Source organism: Falco punctatus (genome assembly GCF_963210335.1).
Source record: "Falco punctatus genome assembly, chromosome: 7".
NCBI classification, from domain to species: domain Eukaryota; kingdom Metazoa; phylum Chordata; class Aves; order Falconiformes; family Falconidae; genus Falco; species Falco punctatus.
The window spans coordinates 28,425,954-28,444,510 of record NC_137587.1 but is presented as its reverse complement, the minus strand read 5'-3'; the positions used below and the strand labels follow the sequence as shown (position 1 = coordinate 28,444,510).

The following is an 18,557-nucleotide window of genomic DNA, read 5'->3' as shown; positions in this document are numbered from 1 at the left end:
GGTAAATCAGCAGCAGTCTTTTTGTAACACTCAACTTAATGGAAAGGTATCAAAATGTCTTATGAATATTTTATTTTCAAGCCTGTGAAAGCACATCTAAATTAACCTAACAAAACATACTCCAAAAGTATGTGTAAAGCACAACTGTGTGAAAACACATTTGTAGTCAGCCAATAACAAATTAGGAAACATAGCTTTATTTAAAAGGCCTGAGAGTCAGTGCTTTCACATACTCTGAAGCCAAGTCATTCACACACCAAGGTGTGTGATACACAGTCAAGGATTAACAGTTCTCTTCAAAATACAGTATAAATTCTACTTACTTGTTGTGCTGTTTCCATAGCTGTCCTGCAAAACCAGTAAGTAAAAAACATTATTCTTCCACAGCTCATAAATACACAACAATATCATCAAAATCAGGCCAAAGGGGGGAACTAAATTATTAGATTGGCTTTATATATTATTATATGACTAATATTTTTCCTGCAGGAAATTTATCAAAATGGGTTTCCACAGCTTCACTCCAGGAAGAACAGGTCAATCAGAAGATGGAGTACAGTTGCGTAGATCTGCTCTCACCTGAATAGGGAAGCCCAGGGCAGCGTGAAGCAGAAATGCAGTGAGGACTAGGAACATCTTCAGATCCATTCTCCAGCCCTGACAGACCACCGGTGCGTGTCCTTGCCTCTGCCCGCTCAGGAGCCCTGCCGCTAGATATACCAGCAGAGCCTGCTCTGCCAGGGCTGAAAAAAACTGCCCCAGCCAATGAGGACCCTAGCAGGAAGCAAACTTCTTTTGCAACCTCAACAGCCAGTTTAGCCTCTGGGCATCTCCCAGTGCTGTGCTATTGCTGTCACTGTGATCTATAGCATCCCTTGTCTTCATACTGTCATTCATGCTGTTCTCTAGAGCTGGATCAGCCTCATGCTTGTACTGCCATGCACTTCCCCTGTTTCCTGGAGGATCTTTCCTTAAGTGTTCACTTTGATACCACCTAGGAAGCCCTCCTGCCTGGGTGACTTTCCAGAGTAATGTATTGTTGGGATTTCAGAACATAAGTGATTTTTTTTTATGTCACAGAAAGCACAGAAGACTATGGCAGTATTGTATTGCTTTGCAACACACAGCACATCACTACTCAAGTGAGGTCATGTCTGTGTCTTCCCTGGGAAGATATCCTTCGTCTTCTCAGCTTACAGTTCTACAAGTAGAATTTTTGTTTCCTCCTCTGTTTCCTGATGTTTCATGACATCAGGAACATTTCCTGTGTTCCATAATTTCTGGCAATCTGACAGTTGTAGGTGCCCTCATGAGCTTTGTGAAAAGCAGAGGGGAAAAAAAGACAGCAGCAGCATAAGCAGCACTTACTCATTTTGAGAACGATTAACAGATCTGCTGCTTGTGGAGTGCACTCGTCCAGAAGTGGGTGTAGGAAGCAGTGAGCAGACCTAGCAAGAAATGCTTGTAGGAGGTAAACCAGCAACCACTGAGCCTCTCATCACAGCAACCTCTTGCCACAACCACTTCTCACAGCAAACCTCTGCTTGGCAAATCATTTGCTGAAGTGTCTGGTCTCTGATACACATTTGTTTTCTGTCACAGTACAATCCCCATGCACAGAATAGGAAACAATTACAGAATGTACATATTCTGTCTCTAGATCATGCTAGGGCTCAGGTAGCCTCAAAGTAAGTTTTAAAACACTCACACTGTTCTTCTTTCTGTATTGAATAAGATGTTATAGAAGTTATCCATGTTGGTGAATGAATCAAGAAGCAGCAGAGGGCTTTGCACCTATTTGTCTCCAAATACCCAGTCAAGGCTAGCAGTTACATGGAAATGTGATCTGAACTGCATCGGTGGGGATTACTCTTCATTTTAGTGGAGGAAAGTTCACAGTCACAGATTGCTACCTATTTTAGGAAAGTCTGGACTGACAAAGTCCAGGGATAAACTTTCATTACCCCCACAGGGAGGCACTATAGGGGAGTACTACTGTTCCCTTTGAAGTAAGGTATGCCCTAGGCACCAGAGAGTAAAAAGCAGGGTAGCACATGGTCCTTTCGACCATGAAAGAACAACGATCAAGCAGGCATTGTCAGCATGCTAATCCTGCTGACACAGGCAGTTTGTGTGTCCTCTGTGTGCAGAAATGTTTGCACTAAGCAATGCTAAATGCCTTTCTTCATATTTGGGTTTCATAGGGATGGAAATCTTCCTTGTGCTGAATCAAAGTTGTGCAGATCTGGTCTGCAGTCCTAGAATGGTTCTCCAAGTTTCTCACTCAAAACAAGGGCAAAACAAACGTCTGTGATGCTAGGTGCCTTGGTATGCCAAAACCGTACAAAAAAGACACTGCAGAATGGGACTTGTGTAGAATCTGCTTCCATTAGAGTTTAGGGGGGAAAGGGAAGGGTCAGACCGCACTCAGAGAAAACCAGTCCAGGAGCAAAAAGAGGGATCAGCAAAAGTGAGGGAACAAGACAAACTTAAAAAGCAAGCTAAGAAGGTTGGTACCTTAGCATCTTTACAGCATGTCATTGGGAAAATACTACAGCCTCCAGAGTGAGTGATTAACCGCCTGTGCTCAGGAAAGAGCGAGGGAACTGGGCTGGCAAAAAGGGTGGTGCATATTTTATGCCGAATATGCTAATATGCTGACATATTAAGCAGTTGATCAGACAGCTGCGTGCCACCTTTTCTGCATGCTGACACTAGCAATGACAGGGGAGATTGCTGTTATGATCAAGAATGTGGCTGAAAATGCTACAGCTGGCAAAGTACACACAACAGAGAGGGGGAGTGCTGACACTCATGCCTGCTGCTCATCCTGAAGATCTTATCAGCTTTGGTTTGTGCCTGATACTTAGATTCAATATTTGGTTATTTTCCTAAGTGAGGTGTTCATGGGGGAGGACTTGTCAGCGATCCTGTTTTTAGTAATCAAAAAATTACCTACCTGTTCTGAGATATTGCCAAGATAGGACATGGTTTTACCAGATGCGGTCAGGCTGGTACCTCCAGCAGAAAAAGTGCCACAGAAGTTGTCTTGGACCTTTAGGAACCAAACTAAGGCTTAACAAAGAGATGCTGTCTTTGCATGTATAGAAGAAAAGCATGAGTGAAATTTTGTCAGACTTGAGTTCTTCTGTGTGTATGTCTCAGTTTCTGGTGGCCAGTAGGACCACACAGACTTTGCAGATGTGTACAATGATTAGCAGGTGTCCAAAAACAACAACAAAACGTCAAGAATTACTTGGACAGTGTCATACTCTGCAAGATGTCTGTCAGCAAAAAGACCACTGATCCTGAGAGGCTACTGCAAAACTTGGAGTTATGCCTGAGGATGTATGCTGATTTGCAGAGACCTATATGCATAATCAAGAAAAGAATTTACAGACATACAAGTGAAAAAATGTATTTTCTCTTCTGTTGCATATGGGAGTTTGCTGTAAAGTGGACATAGCCAAAATCAAAACAGGAGATGTATAAAAGTTACAACACTTCTATAGATGTCTTTCAGAATTTGCTTAGTTGTGTGTCATTTAGTCATATGTTTTATACCATTACTATTCTCTTTGGAGTGTTTCATTGTAAACAGATCTCAAAATATAATGTATTTTATCATCAAGACCTAGTTACAAAAAAGAAATAATGTGTCTATTACAGCTAACTACTAACCTCTATTACTACTAGCTACTAATTGCTGTGTAGTAAAATGCAGGAAAAAATAACTCAAGGAAATAAGAAAATTGACACATTTATGTTGAACAGCTTATGAAAGTTATGTGGTAGCTACCATGCCCAATTCATGGTAAATTACATTAACAAATCTTAGAGGTTTTAAATCATCTGGCTTTACCAAAACCAACCATTGAAGCAGTGGTATGGTCCACACGCCCTAACTGTAATTGCTGTGGATTGGCATCACATAAATAAACACTGCACAATTACATTTACAGTCTGGGGTTAATGACAAGCCTGAACCAAAAATATATTATTTTGGACAGAACTGCTCAATATAATTTCTCAGGAATGTCTGCTTTGTGGGGCATTTCGGTATTTTGGCTCACTTTCATTTGGAAGAGGAATTCTGGTTTCAGCTCAGCTCTGGGCTCATTCATTGTGAACCCCAGTCCTCTGGCCAGGAAGTCTGCTCCCATGCATTGCTTCCAGCTCAGTGCTTTTTAGTTTCCCTCTCACTAACTCCAAGTGTTGTAACACTCTACCACACAGAGTTCACTTCCTTTTCTGTGGTGTCTTTATTATCAGATAATTTTCAGATATAAATCAGTCCTCACACAAGCTTTTTCTATGCTGGCTTAAAGGACTTTCAACCCTTTAGTCTTTCACATAATTCAACATTTCTTGGTTCTAAAATCACTTTTTAATTCCTTCCAAATTGTCCATATATTTTTGGTAATGCAGTGATTAGGAGTGGATCTTTTCAGTTGAATTCATGTCACCCAGTATTGCACTGTGCTGATTGAGACTATTATTGAAGTGCTGGCAGCTTCTGAGGGTTCCATAAGTAACCAGCATAGGCTTCAAGTCCCTGTACAGAAGACTGAAGTGTCATAAAAGCCAACTCTAGATAAGGCAAAGTGCAGCTGGAAGCTGTTTTCCCACACCCAAGAACATACTTGTTGAATCAATAGATTTACTCATCCTTTATGTCCCTCTTCACATTTCTTTGGATCCTACCTCCCAGAGAAGACATGGAGTTGCTCAGCAGGATTCCTATTCGACTTTCTGTTGTGATTCCAATTTCTGAGGGGCTCCTGAGGGGTTCCCATGTCCTTGCGAACACCATCTGTAGCAATGAATCTGCATAGTCTGCAGGTTCCTTAGCAGAGCACTTACACATCCTGCAGAGTATTAATGACTAACTCCAGCCATGCTCCTAGCCCTGGCAGTGTTTCTGTGAAAGAACTCAAATGTAAATTATGAACAGTGGCTTGCTATTAATTAATCACTTTTCTAATCAAAGAGCCAAGCCCAGAACCTTTGATCTTTAGTCTGTCATCAGAAGAAGAGAGACAATGAAGAAATATATACATTTTTGATAGATTGTTCTTTACAAATGGAAAATATGCAGTTAGGGGGGGGAAAAAAAAAAAAAAAAAAAAAACAAATAAAAAAACAAATTGGAAATTCAAAACATCGTAACTTCTAAAATAAATGTTAAAACAAAGTTGATTTTCATTTCAGAGTCAGATTCCAAGGCCAAATCTAGTAAAACACAATTTGGCAATTGAGCTAGCATTTGTAATGACGTATGATCCAACAATTTTTTGGGCTGAGGGAGGGGAATGGAGGTGACAAAACTGGAACTTTAATTTGGACAATTCACTCTAGTAATGAACTTCTGATTGTCTTGAAAAAAAACAACAAATTCCTTTCTTTTATCAGGAGAAGCCATCTGATTTGTCTACTGCCCTTAGGTAAAGAATGGACGGATCAAAGGTTTTCAATGATGTTTCCAGCCTGCAGAACAATGTTATGCTGATTGCAAAGGAATCCATGTGATGGGGTAAGGTGCAAGCAGTTTGAGCCGTGCCTGGGGTTATCTTTGGTCTCTCTGCCCTCTGAAGAGAGATGCCGTCACATGGATGCTGGCCCAGCTGCACACGTACAGGGCTGGGGAGGTATCCTGTCTGCCTCCTTGAGACAGATTGTGCAATGCCAGCCAGCCACCCTGCTTGGTTTCATCTTCTGTGAGCAAGGGTCTCCTGTTACCAGAGGGAAGCTTTTGGTCACATTAACTGAGCCAGGACAGTTACCTTTGTGAACACTTGTTTGGTGATTTAACTGAGGGAATCAAAACATCGTCTCATGTCTACTTCTCAGATGAGTGCATGGGAGCTGAGTGTGCTTTAAGTGAAAAGCACCACATCTTTGCCTTTATGGTACACAGATTTGCCTGATAGAGTCCATCGGCAACCCTAGTCATTGTCTCTCCCCCTGGAAGAAATATGCTCCCATACACGGTCATCACCATCAGGGAGCCACACTTCAATGACTTTTTTCCCTTTGTACCTCATCAGAAAGGCTGTCTGTGCTGCCTATGTCAATACCTTTGCTTGTTATTCACTTACTGGCTTCCCAACTGTCCTCTAGGCAGGACTTTTGAATATTTCAGTGGGAGTCTGGAGAAGACAGTTTCAGTCTTACTGTGTTTTTCTAAATGCCTACTCCCCACACCATGTGAGCCTTGCTGTGAACTACACCCCTTTACAGGTTAGTATATGGCTTTGCCTCCTCTTCTGGAAGGATGATTTGTAGCTCCACTCGTGCCTCCCAGGCAGGTGAGTTTGGACACTTTCCCTTGCTACTTCTGACTTTATCTGGATCCACAGAAAATTATTTTAGGAAAAGTTAGAGTGTAGCCTTTGCAGCCCCTGTCTTTTAAGATAGCTGCTATCTGGGCAGATAGTAGTAACTAAATACTGACATTGGAAAGATTGCCTGATAATAAATTTTAAACCATTAAATAACAAAGAATCTGCTTGTTGCTTCTGGAGTCTTTTGCCAAAGAGACCGTTTGTCTCCAGAGAAGAAACCATTGATCCAATTTGACAGCTTTGACCACCATAACCAATGCAGTGCGGGTTCCTGGAAACGGTGGGACAGCTGGCAAGTTTGTTTTGCTTGTCTGTTGTGAGCACGTTAGCAAAACCCAGTGGGTGTCAGACAGCCAGAATAGGGGGCATGGTCTGGCCCAGGGACCTTGGGTCTGGGCTGGACCTGCCACCCTGTCCGGTTGAACAGAAGTGCTGCAGCAGAACTGAGGACAACAGGGCGAGTGACTGCACTAGCAGGTTTGCTCCAAGGGAGATTGGAGGAGTGTTGGCAGAGCTGCAGCGGGAAGGGGAAGAAGGGTGGGAAGCTGAAGGCTCCTCTGCCCTGTGCTGGCAGAAAGCCCCTGAGGTGGTTTACACAGTGTGGTCTCAGCCTGGGCAACCACGCCTGTTGCCTCTCATTGCTGTGGTTTAGCTTTTGCAAGGAAATAATTCCCATTTTAAAATCCACAACAACAACTCAAGATTTAACCATGTCATCTCTCACAGGAAACCCCCCTTCATCCTCTTTCAGTCTCTGAGGGCTGACTGTTCCTCAAGGAGCAGAAGGTTGCCTCTTTCTTTGTGCTGTGCTAGGGCTCCTGCTATCAGCATGTACAAATGCTCCAGAAATCATTTTGGATTTAGCCTTCCAGCACTCCCACCTGGAAAGGAAATAAGTTTTCCCCATTTTACAGCAGAAGAAGCTGAATGTCTACACATGTGCATGCACTCCTCTCCCTCTCCCACCACTGATTTGCTTGATGTCACCCAGAAATTGCAGGATTTCCCACCACAGGACCTGGAAGAATCCCAGAGGAGGTGGGTGCCAGTCCATGCCTTCACCATTCTCCTGGGGAAGAGGGGAACCTAGCAGGAGGATGGCTACCTGAACCATGGTGGATTTATCTGTGATGCTTCCCTGGGGAGCTGTGGCTACATTAACCTTGGCTTACAGCTGTGATTACATTAAAGAAAAGGCTTCCAAGGGGGCCTCTCTTTTCCACTCATCTGCAGTGACTCTGCCATTAGTTACCGAGCACATTAAAGGGACATTGCCACATTACCTATGACTACTATTTTCCAAGCACTTACCATGTTTCCTCTGTTGCTTAAAGAACACACCAATCTCCTTAAAGAACCTGCAGTTGAAATAAATTAGAAAGACTGTCTTGAGACCTTCTGCTGGCAAGAGAAAAGCCTAGCTATGCTTTCATATTTCATTTGTTTTAGATTTATGTAATTAGCTGACAGAAGCATGCACAGCCAAACTTTAATCTGAGGGCTTTCAAGTCTAGCTTTTTGGCTTCAGATTTGTCTTTGCTGTAGTTTCAGTTCTGCTCAGTAGACTCAGCTTTCGCTCTCGGTTCACAGGCTTGTATGCAAGAAAACCATTTATTTGTACTGGAAGGTTTGAACTGCAGCTCTGGTTTCTTACAGAGATAGTTCTGTTGTGGATCTGGAAATGATACAGTGTGAATTCAGCAACAAATCAAGGGCAAGGCACTCTGAGGAAGCTTCTACTTAAAGGTTTGCTCTCATCCTTTACATGCATATCTGCCTTCTATCTGATAAGGAATGTCATAAACAGGATCTGTGAGGATATTTGTATTCCTCCTTTAAATAAGTAAATTATTTTTGGAGGAAACTGAAGAAGTGGATGATGTGGAATATTCAGAGTAGTTGGTTTCTGAAAAGGAGAGAAGGGTGGAGTATTTATCACTTTCTTTATCTGTAACTATCTGTTACTCATTTTGGACAATCATGAAAAGGAGAAGAGAATGCAGAGTTCATCTCTCCAAGAATTTATGAGGGATGAGGGCCATAGAGGCAGTCTCTGTGTCCTGCCCTTAGATGAAATATGGCTCTACCCTTGGACCACTGTAATTCTGGTATCTTGATGTCTGGTGAAGTGACGAAATAACTAAAAAACCCTAAAATGCAAATAGAAAAAAAAAAATGTCAAATGATCGCGTCAATCTTTTTAGCCAATTAAGCAGGAAAACTTTGTCATTTTTTGCCTAATCACAGGAGAAGGATCACATGCATCTCTGCTGATGGCTTGATTAAAGCACTTGTAGAATGAAACTAATGGGGATGGTTTTTGCTGTCAGTGAAGGCAATTGGCCCAAATTATGAACTGTTATGAGACAATGATATCTTTTCCACACCCCAGTGTATGGTTACTGTAACAGATGGTTTGACTGCTACCCTAGGGTGATTCAGAGTAGCCTTTCATTAAGCACTACTTTAACTTAAATTCCTCATGCTCTGCTGCTTACACATAGATCTTTGCTATTAGCCGCCTGCTAGGGGTAACAAACCAAGCCTAGGAAAAGGGAAGCAGTGGTGTTCCTCCAGAGTGATAAACAGGTGCTGTCACACTTGGAGTGTGTTTCCCCTTGAATCACAGCAGAATGGTTCGTTCTCCCCAGGCAACTCTCCTGTCCAGGTTCCTGCTGGTAGTCAAGGGTCTCAGTCACCTCTCTCCATGGTTTCCACTGCTCTGTGCCATTGAAGCTGCCAAGGAATTGCAGCTCTTCTTCCTGGCAACAGGAGTAGCAGCTGCAAAGGAAGGTCTGAGTACATTTGGAGCCCTGTTCTCCAGGGGATGGAGAAACAACCCCTGGAGTTGGTTGCATGTCTCTCTGCTAAGTAAAACTTTGTAGGAGGGGGGAACACCAGGCTGATCCTTATACTGAATAACTGTCTGGGTTTGTAGCCCTCTGCTCGTGTCTACATGTACTCACCTGGCCAGGTCTGGAGGGCAGTGATAGAAAAGCTGGGGAGAAAATGGGTCACCACCATCTCTTTACCTTCATCTTGGGAATAGCTTCTTCTCATCTGCCTTCCTTGCTCCTCATCTTTCCTTATGTTGCAGGGCATGGGGAAGGAGGCCTACTCCTAGCTGAGGTCTGTGCTCAGCACCCTATCCCACTCATCAGCAGTACCACTGGACAGAGGCAGCAGCGAGAGGCTATCATGTGCTGGTAAAGCAGCATGAGAACGGGCTGGCAATATTTGCTGGCTGGTAGCTGTAGCCTTGTTTACCCTTACGATCACTCTAGTAGCTGAATTTCTGATTTTGCCAGAGACAAAGATCATTGCCATGTTTGGAAGCGATCTCATCCTATGACAACAGAGGCAAGAGTTTTTTCTCCTTTCTCAAGACATGCCAGGCATCTGGTTTAGAAGATCAAGCTACAGTTTTTACAGCTTTGGGTGAAGAGAGTCCATTTGCACTCCTTACCTAGAAGACTACTTGGGCATTGCTGCAGAGTACAGCATTTTAAAGGGTGGGTGGGTGGGTGTGGCACCACGCTGTAGAGACAAGTGTCTTTCTGCCTTGTCTTTCCTCTGCCTGCAACATGAGAAGGAGGGGGTTTGGGAGCTTCCTCCCAGAGTCCATTAGTATGACCCAGGAGGCACTGTGTAGTCCGCTGTGGCTGGAACAACCCTACAAAGTTTTTCAGGATGCTTAAACCACCTACATGGTTGTTTTAAATAAAGAACTAGCCCCTGAATCTAATCATGGTGTGGTTTCTTGCCTTTCTGGTCTATAAATACCCCATCATTTCTGTGTCCCAATCTGTGCAGAGCTAGCCAAACTGGGAAAAGAAGTTGTAGGCAGTCACCTCTCCTATATACTGTCCTGGTTTTGGCTGGGATAGAGGTCATTTTCCGACTAGTATCTGGTACAATGCTGTGGTTTAGATTTAATAGGAGAATAATGTTGATAATATACTGTTGATAATAAGTAATGCTTACTGTAAATCAAAGACTTTTCAAGTTTCCCATGTTCTGCCAGTGAGCAGGTGCAAAGAAGTTGGGAGAGAACTGACCAAAGGAATATTCCATACCTTATGATGTCATGCTCAGCATCTAAAGCTGGTGGAAGAAGGAAGCAGGGAACATTTGGAGTTACAGTGTTTGTCTTCCCAAGTCACCATTACACATGATGGAGCTCTGCTTTCCTGGAGATGGCTGAACACCTGCCTGCCCAGGGGAAGTGGTGAATTAATTCCTTGTTTTGTTTTGCTTGTGTGTGTGGCTTTTGCTTTACCTATTAAACTGTCTATCTATGAGTTTTGTCACTTTCACTCTTCCGATTCTCTCCGCCATCCTGCCAGGGGGGAATGAGTGAGCAGCTGTGTGGGGCTTAGTTGCTGGCCAGGACAACCATAACAATACCTTGCCATGCAACTGCTGAGGATTACACAACTGATTCTATTCTAGAGACAGGAGGTGACCTTTCTCTCCTACTGTCTGGTACCAACCGTGTCTCAACTTTGAACAACAATTTTGACACAAGATTCATGTATTGAGCCACAATTTAGGTGAAATGCAAAATTTAAACCCTCTTGGAATAAAAAGCCTTTGTCTCCTAAATCATAGCTTTGGGGTGATTTAATCTTAATCACATATTTTTGTCTGAGAATGCCATGAAACATCTTCAGTGGAATTGGTTCTTCAGAGGAATTAGTTGCCAGAAGGGCCTGGCACTGTCCAAGAAGACGCAAATAGCTGCTGTTATGATATGTATGTCACACTGGGGACATCCAAGATGTACAGGCTTGAGTGATGGGGTTTTTTGATATGTTACTAGTGGTGTGAAAGAAGACATTGGATGGTAAAGGCAACTTGGATGGGAAAATCATGAGTCTAGCATGACTATCTTAGACAATCTCATATGAAGTTTCTTGGGAGAGGATATTGGTGTCAACCTGAGATTTCACATTGTAAGAAGACAGACCAGTCAGATAGATGTTGGTATGGGGTCTGTAAACTATTCATGAAATATGACAGTGGGAATGGATCAGGAAAAGATCAGGTGGAGATCTTCAGAGGTCTGTAGAGGAAGAATAATTATCTATTCTCCCAATAGATAATGGATTTTCATATGGTGAGGACAAGAGAAGATGTCCTATGAAATGAAGAGATAAAAAAAAGTAAGGGGAAAGAGAGGAGGCAAAGATTTATGGAAGTAGTGGGAGGATATAACTGAGGTTCAAAAGTCATGAATATGTCCAGGGAGAAAGGACAGAGTGAGCTGGCCAGTGTAATCACAGCAGTTGAGTGGAAACAGGAGTAGAAACAACTGAGTCAAGTAAGGGAATCTGGAATAATTTACTCCTCACCATAACTGTGGCAGATTTCCTCCTACTTTACCCAGCAGACACCCTCTGACCCACTTTGCAGTTTGGCAGTTGGAAGACAATTTACTCAGGAGTTTTGAGAGGGCCTAGGGAACAGCTGAGGACACAGGGGTTCAACACAGGGAGCCCACTGGATAGAGAACAGTCCTCTCTGAAGTATAATTTGGGCAATTGTGAAAATGAAGGAAACAGTCCCTTAGAGCTACTGGAACACACACGGGAGGTCTCTTTTCAAATTTGGATATAACTTTTTCAGTCTCATGTTAGAGGAAGGTTCTGCCATGGCTACTTTGGAGATTGAAAGTTGTGCACAAAGCAAGTACAGCCCTCTGGGGCAATGCCCCTGTGCTTTCCACCACAGAAGTGCCTAAATCCTGATGAGTGGCTTTTCTCAAGATCATTTAGACAGCAAAGCTGTCAATAACAGTGCTGTCTGGAGTGCGGAGTATGAAAGACCTATTGCTCTATTTCACACTGGACAACATTGATTCTGAGTAGCAATTACCTGTCAAATTTGACCAGGACAAGGTCAGATCTCACTGTAATCTCAATCTGAAAAGCAAAAACATAGCATATATTTCTGCAGACAGCAAAACCAATTTTCAGTCTCAACTATTTCAAAGGCAGGCATGGAGGTCAGGCAGGTCACAGCAGTGTAGCAGTAAGGATATCATAAGCATGGACCCATGCCACTCTTTGCACTTAACTCGTGTTCAGCAAACTTGGTGGAAGGCATCTGTCCTGATAGCTGGAGGCTGTTTTCTGAAAAGGTTGTTTTTGTAGAAGGTGTTTGTAAGGTCTCTTTGTCTCTTGGTTGGAATGTCTAGGCACACAGTCCTATGCACCAGCTCTTTTTATTGGAGTACTCACTGAAATTTGTATAATGACAGTTTTATAGACAATGTTCCGAAACCAGATGAAATCTTGTACTTGTAGGTCACAAGCAATTGCTAGAGACAAACAGAAACATAATTTTTCAATTCTGTAACTAGAAACTGTGAGTGACTTTACCTGAAACGGTTTCCTCTGCTCTTTTCTCTGTCCCTATGTCAAGGAACAGGATCAAGCAATTTTGCCCTAGGAAAGCTGTTCCTGTGGTATTCTTGATACTAGTAACAATACAAAAATCTCTGCAAAAAGTGATTTACAATATGGCACTAAGAATTACCACTGCTGAGGTACTTGCAGCTTCTGCTGATGGGAGTACCTAGCAAAAGACCCCAATAAACACAGTGCGCAACTAGATGGAGCAGATCAGCTCAAAGTCTTTTCACTGTGATTTCCCACCTGTGCCTCTTTGACAGAGGGAGGGAATACATGAAAACTCTGACTGAGACTCAAAGGAAATGTGGAAAGAATGAATAAGAGGCCAAGAGCTGCTACCAAACTGCTACTTTACCTGAGTCAGTGACTCAAAATAACATTTCCAAAAAACAAGTTAATTCTCAGGGTTTTACCTAAAAGACATAGGAAACAGAATTTGCACAGCATGTGATGTCTGCTAGACTCACCACCCAGGATTATACAACAGGCTTCTCTGACCCTGTGTCCTCTCTCTGACAGGGGTAAAAAAACGCTGCCTAGAAAAGCACACAAAAACAGGGCAAACATATATGATACTTCCCCTTTGTCTGTTTGGAACTAGGATCCCGGTTGAATATTCCTTCTAGTTCTTATACTGGAGCTGGGAGATTGATCCCTAGCCAGTTTCCTCAGTACACTCAGGATTTCAGAGACCTCTTTCTTCTCCCCATGCAGTATCTCTTTTCCAGGCTAAGGAGTTATAACTTGCTGGTTCATTCATTATGCAGAAGCTGTTCCACACCTTTGGTCAACCTTTCTGATTCATGAACTTTTTTCAGTCTGATGACATCCTTTTATAGACCAGAAAGGCAAGAGCTGCACATAACATTTAAGGGAAAAGCAATCTGCTCCCAAAACAGCATTGACTTGTACAAAAATAGGTGCTGCTTCAGCCAATATGTTGGTAGCTTGCTTCTTGCACTGCACTGAAAAACATGACAGCCTTTCTTATGAATCTTCCCTTTCTTTCTCTGAAAGTTTCTTCTGCAGTGACAGTGGTATCTGTGGTCTGACAGGCAGTGGGATGAGGAATGCAGCAAGGTGGAAGACAGCTTCCAAGCCCTACTGCAAATCCAGAAGGACTGCTTGCCTCCTTGGGCTTTCTCCCCTAACGCAGCCTCCTAAAGACCTGTTGTAGGTTATTTTTTTCAGAATGCTTAATACCACACAGTACATGCTGCAGCATGGTTCCCATGCAATTTTGCTGCAGATGCAAGCACTCAGCTCTTGTGTAGATCAGACCACAAGGTACCAGGCTGGGTGTACTGATAATGAGAAAGAAACGTCTAATTATTGTATATATTTCCAGCTGCTTAAACCACATAATCAGCCAGCAATGTAGAGTCTTATTTTTCTTTATCTACTGCTTCATTGGAGGGACACACACATAAAAAACAGCTACTTTCAGTATGTAACCCTGATTCATTCCCAAAAAGAGTGCATCTTAAGAGTTCATTTGGAATGTCATCCTGTACTTAAAGATTTTAATTAAAACAAAACTGACATGTAAGTAGATAGAACTACGGCTTTATAGGCAACCATAATTCTTTAATTTCCTGGATTTTCAGCCTTAACATAGCTAGAGATATAACTGTAACTAAAAGTATGAGATCCCAATGCTTTTACCTGCAAAATATCATTTACAGCATTGGCGTTTTGAGAAATTGGAACTCGGCTTAACGAATTCTTAAAAGGCACTGCAAGAAAAACATTGTCACCTCTAGGAGGCAGCATTTTATTGCAAATACACAATGTATAATCTAGTTTCTGACAATTCGGGTTTTAAAGTTTCTCAAATCTGTCATTATTTTAAAAAATCTAGTAGAAAAGAAATAAACATACACTCACAGCAGAACAACCTGTGCAAAAATAAGCTCTGGTTCTCCAGCCAGCAGGAGCCAATTCCCAGATGAAATGGAGACAGGCACAAAATGAGCCCTGTTTTCCTGAGTTTTCAATAGCAATTTAGCAGAGTTCAATGGAAAAACAGAGTATCTGGGTTGTTCATCTGCTCTCAGCAAGATACCCTCTACCATTCCGGAAAACGTTTGCTCATTTGCTTAACTTCACCGGCTCATTGGGAACGTGCTTAACCTTGCACTTGCTACTTTTTAACAACACTTCCAGTTGCAGTCCAGCGATATTTTTTCCTTTCTTTCACCCAGGTCTGACCTGAGCTGAAGCTGAAAGTTTTGTTCTCAGTCTCCATTACTGAGGTGCTAAGACCTCACACTAAAGCCGTTCACCTGGTGAAGCACGGGTCCTGTTCTTCTGCTGGGCTTTGCTGTGTGATGTGACCTAAAGCATGGCTGCCTTTCTCTTTGCAGATAGCCCTTTGATGCTCTCAGAAGAATTGTGTTTTTTTGAAAAACTGCCTCACACATTAATACTCTTCTAACATCCCAAGCAGACCCTATGTAAACACGAAACATCAGAGGACACTACATTGGTGGTGTCATTGGTGGTTAAATATCAGTTTAACTTTTAACTGAGTGAAAATAGATCCCATAAAAACAAGCTGCACAACACTAGTCTTGATTTCAAAAACTACCCATGATGTTCCACAATCTCTTGGAAATTATTCCCACCAAAATTATGCTTATTGTTGGAAATCTGCAACATGTTTGTACTCTGAGTTTGTCTGGCATCAGCTTCTGGCCATTAGCTCCTGGTAACGCGTTGTTTGCTCAACAGAAGAGGACCTCTATTATGAAAGATTTATTCCCCAGCTGGGTACTTAAGGATTTTGACCGAGTCACCCCTTAGCCTTTTCATCGATAAACAGATTGACCTTCTTGAGTCACACTCCAATCCACTGCCTTCCAGCCCTCTATTCATTCATGTGGCTCTTTCCTGAACTCCCTCTAATTTGCCCGAGTTGGCGCTCTGCCCGGCAGCGCGGTGCAGCATTGTTCTACAGTGGTCACGCCAGTGCTAATTCACACAGTACAGACCATTCCTATTCCTACCCAGTGTTTTTCCTGGTAGATCACACTACCCTCCCTGACCACTTTTTGGTTTTGGCTCCTTCTCCCTGCTTCCTACTGTTGTCTCCCACGATCTGCAAGTATTCGCCCAGTGCTGCCGCAAGGGATACAGAAGCTGTACCACAGCCAGGTTTACAGTGGTTGCTGGTAAGAGGGGGTACACTGCAGCCTCCTGACATTGGTACGCAGCCATATTTTTTCCATAGAACTCCTGAATTCCACAGATCTTGGTGTCAGGATGGTGTAGTATCCTAGTACAGAATCATTAACAATGACCTCCACACTGCACACGTGCAACTAGCTGCATCCTTTTGTGTGCTAAATCCTTATCATCATCCTGAGTGGCAAAAGGCTACGTATGCAGCTGGCAGATACTCCTGCAGGTCTGAAGGTTTCAGGAGCTCTATATCCATTAACACCAGCTGAAGCACCACAGCTTGAAGCTCATTTTCTTGAGGTTGAGCATTGTATATCTTCCTTTTGAAAATGATGCTTTGTTCTTCTCTTAATTACTTAATTTACTTGATTTACATCTACACATCTGTTTCAGTGACAGCGATGGAGAGGTGAAGCCCACATTCCTCTCATAAATTTCCTTTTTTTGGGGGGGGGGGGTGGGGGCATATGACTATGTGGCGACAACTGCTTTCTCTTAATAGCACTGCAAAAGGTTATTTCAGTTGTCTGCACTACTTCACGATGTGGTGGAGGAATACTTCACCACTTGGAGGAAGAAAAAATCTCTTTCTTAAAGCATTTGCAACCTGAGGCAACAGCATACAAAATCATAAGGAAGTAGATGTAGTCATTGTAAGCACAAGCCTTTTACCTTCATTTTTGTTTTCAGCATGGTTTCTTTACTTTTTAAGGAAATGCATGACAGCCCTATGTGGTCTTCTGTCATTAACTGGCTATTTCAGTACCCAAAGTTGGGTGGTGTAAACACCATGCTATGATCTACCAAGCTATTTTAGACCATCATCCTGTTCAAACTGTCTCATTTCTGTAGCACAGAATCTCACAATCTAATAACAAGTCAGTACAAATGAAAACATGAGCTTACACCTTCAGGCTAAATCTGACTGTTACAAGGATTTCCCTGAAAAAAGCCCTCTCTTTCCCTTTTCTGTCTGTTAATTCACACTTCTGCTTGGTGAAATGTCTCAGTGAGAATCAGAGTATCTCTGACAAACACCAGCCCCTGACAGAGTGGGCTGAGTCAGGGAATGTAGTCTGCAACCATCATTCATTCAGATGTATGCTGGCTTTTCCTTGTGATAATGAGGGAGTCTAGAACTTTAATTTGTGTCTTCTAATGCCAGAATAAAAGTTGCAAATCCCTAATCTGCTTATTCAAGCTTTTGGCAGTTGCGTTAAAGGGCTTTTTTCCTGGTAGGGCATGAACTACAGCCAGGCAATAGAAAAGCTCTTGTAATTCTCCATGTGATCTGTACTACCAATTCTCCATTCAGAGAAAGCATCTTTAATACAGCCAATGGATAGAAAGGCCCAAAATATCAGTGGAAAATCTCACAGAAGGATCAAAGAATCTATAAGCACCAAAGGTTGTCCACTGCCTTCTATTTCATCATCACAGAAAATTCATGTCTGAAGTATCAGGAGCTGAAAACCATGTATATGCTTTTGCCATTCCTATCCATGTCTTGTATCAGAATCTGGAGAAAATGGGTAGATAAAGTGACTGTAAAATATGTTGCCAGGCCTGAACCTGCCCATAAAGTTTAGCTTGCGAAAACAGGCTTTCATCTTTCTGTCTTGGCAAGTCTCTTTCCAATGGCAGATGTGACGCATAAAAAAGCTATGTGATTCTGGACAATGTCAGTGTGAATGACCAGTGAGAACGGTCATTAGTCTGGCCCCATTTTAGCCTACTACTACTTTGAAGAAAAAGAAGCAATTTTATTATTGGGTGTTAAAACAAGCAAGTGTAAAGCTGACTTTGAAATACATTTATGGTCCAATTTTTTTTTTGGAACAGGATGTGTTAAAAATAAGCAACCACAACAGATAGATGCAGTGATGCTGTTAAGCTACAGTTAAATTATGTTAAATTTTTGGCCTGTCACTTGTAGAAGCTCACATACCGCTAATATTCAGTGTTTAGCAAGAGCTGTTTTATTTTCCTAGCAATAGCAGCAAAAGGCTGCTGCCTGGCTATGATTATCAAAATATGATATCTGTTGATGATTCTGTACATCTTACATTTCACAGCATATACAATTTCTGGCAAGGAAAACTTAATCTTCATATATGAGCAGCTAGAAAACATCTTGGAGAGGTATCCTATTAAATTATTGTCTTGCAGAGGTATTTTGATGTGGCCTTCCTTCCACAGCCTGTTGTAAGCAGTCTTTATATAATTTTCAGAACAGCTTGTAAAAAACACAGGTTTTTTACAACATAAGGTTGCATCTTACGGATGAACTGAATGCCTTCCCCGCTCCAAATCTCTGACAATGTGCTCTACCCTTAATAGCACCTTCTTCCTTTTTGTATCCGTATCGTTTACAGATCTCTGGGGCTCTGATCTAGCTGTGTTAGATTTCATTAGCACCTTGAGGAAGAACCCGTCCTGCGGAGGAAACCAAACACATCTAAACAGTGTGCCCATCCTTTCTGTCCTCTTTCAGACTCTCCTCTCTTCTGGTTCTCTTGGCTGGTGGTGGAAGTCCATAATAATATGGTACATTCTTCAAATTCAAGGTAAGACCTCGTGGCCCTATGATTATAATGTTACCTGTTCAACTACA

At 42.4% G+C, this 18,557-nt stretch overlaps 1 protein-coding gene across 3 annotated transcripts in view; it reads right to left on the bottom strand.

The window, feature by feature from the left end:
- Positions 1–18,557, bottom strand: part of LOC308067623 (astacin-like metalloendopeptidase) — a 44,386-nt gene that overhangs the window by 12,040 nt on the left and 13,789 nt on the right. For 2 of the 3 annotated variants that reach the window (XM_080396792.1, XM_080396794.1), the window contains exons 1-2: positions 580–685; positions 324–348 (exon numbers count right to left, since the gene is read on the bottom strand). In XM_080396792.1, coding sequence (XP_080252918.1) covers positions 324–348; positions 580–648 — 94 coding nt within the window. In that variant the 5' untranslated portion in view covers positions 649–685. Of the gene's footprint in view, positions 1–323; positions 349–579; positions 686–7,655; positions 7,703–18,557 lie in introns of those variants that run through there. The other variant, XM_080396793.1, reaches the window with a different exon arrangement.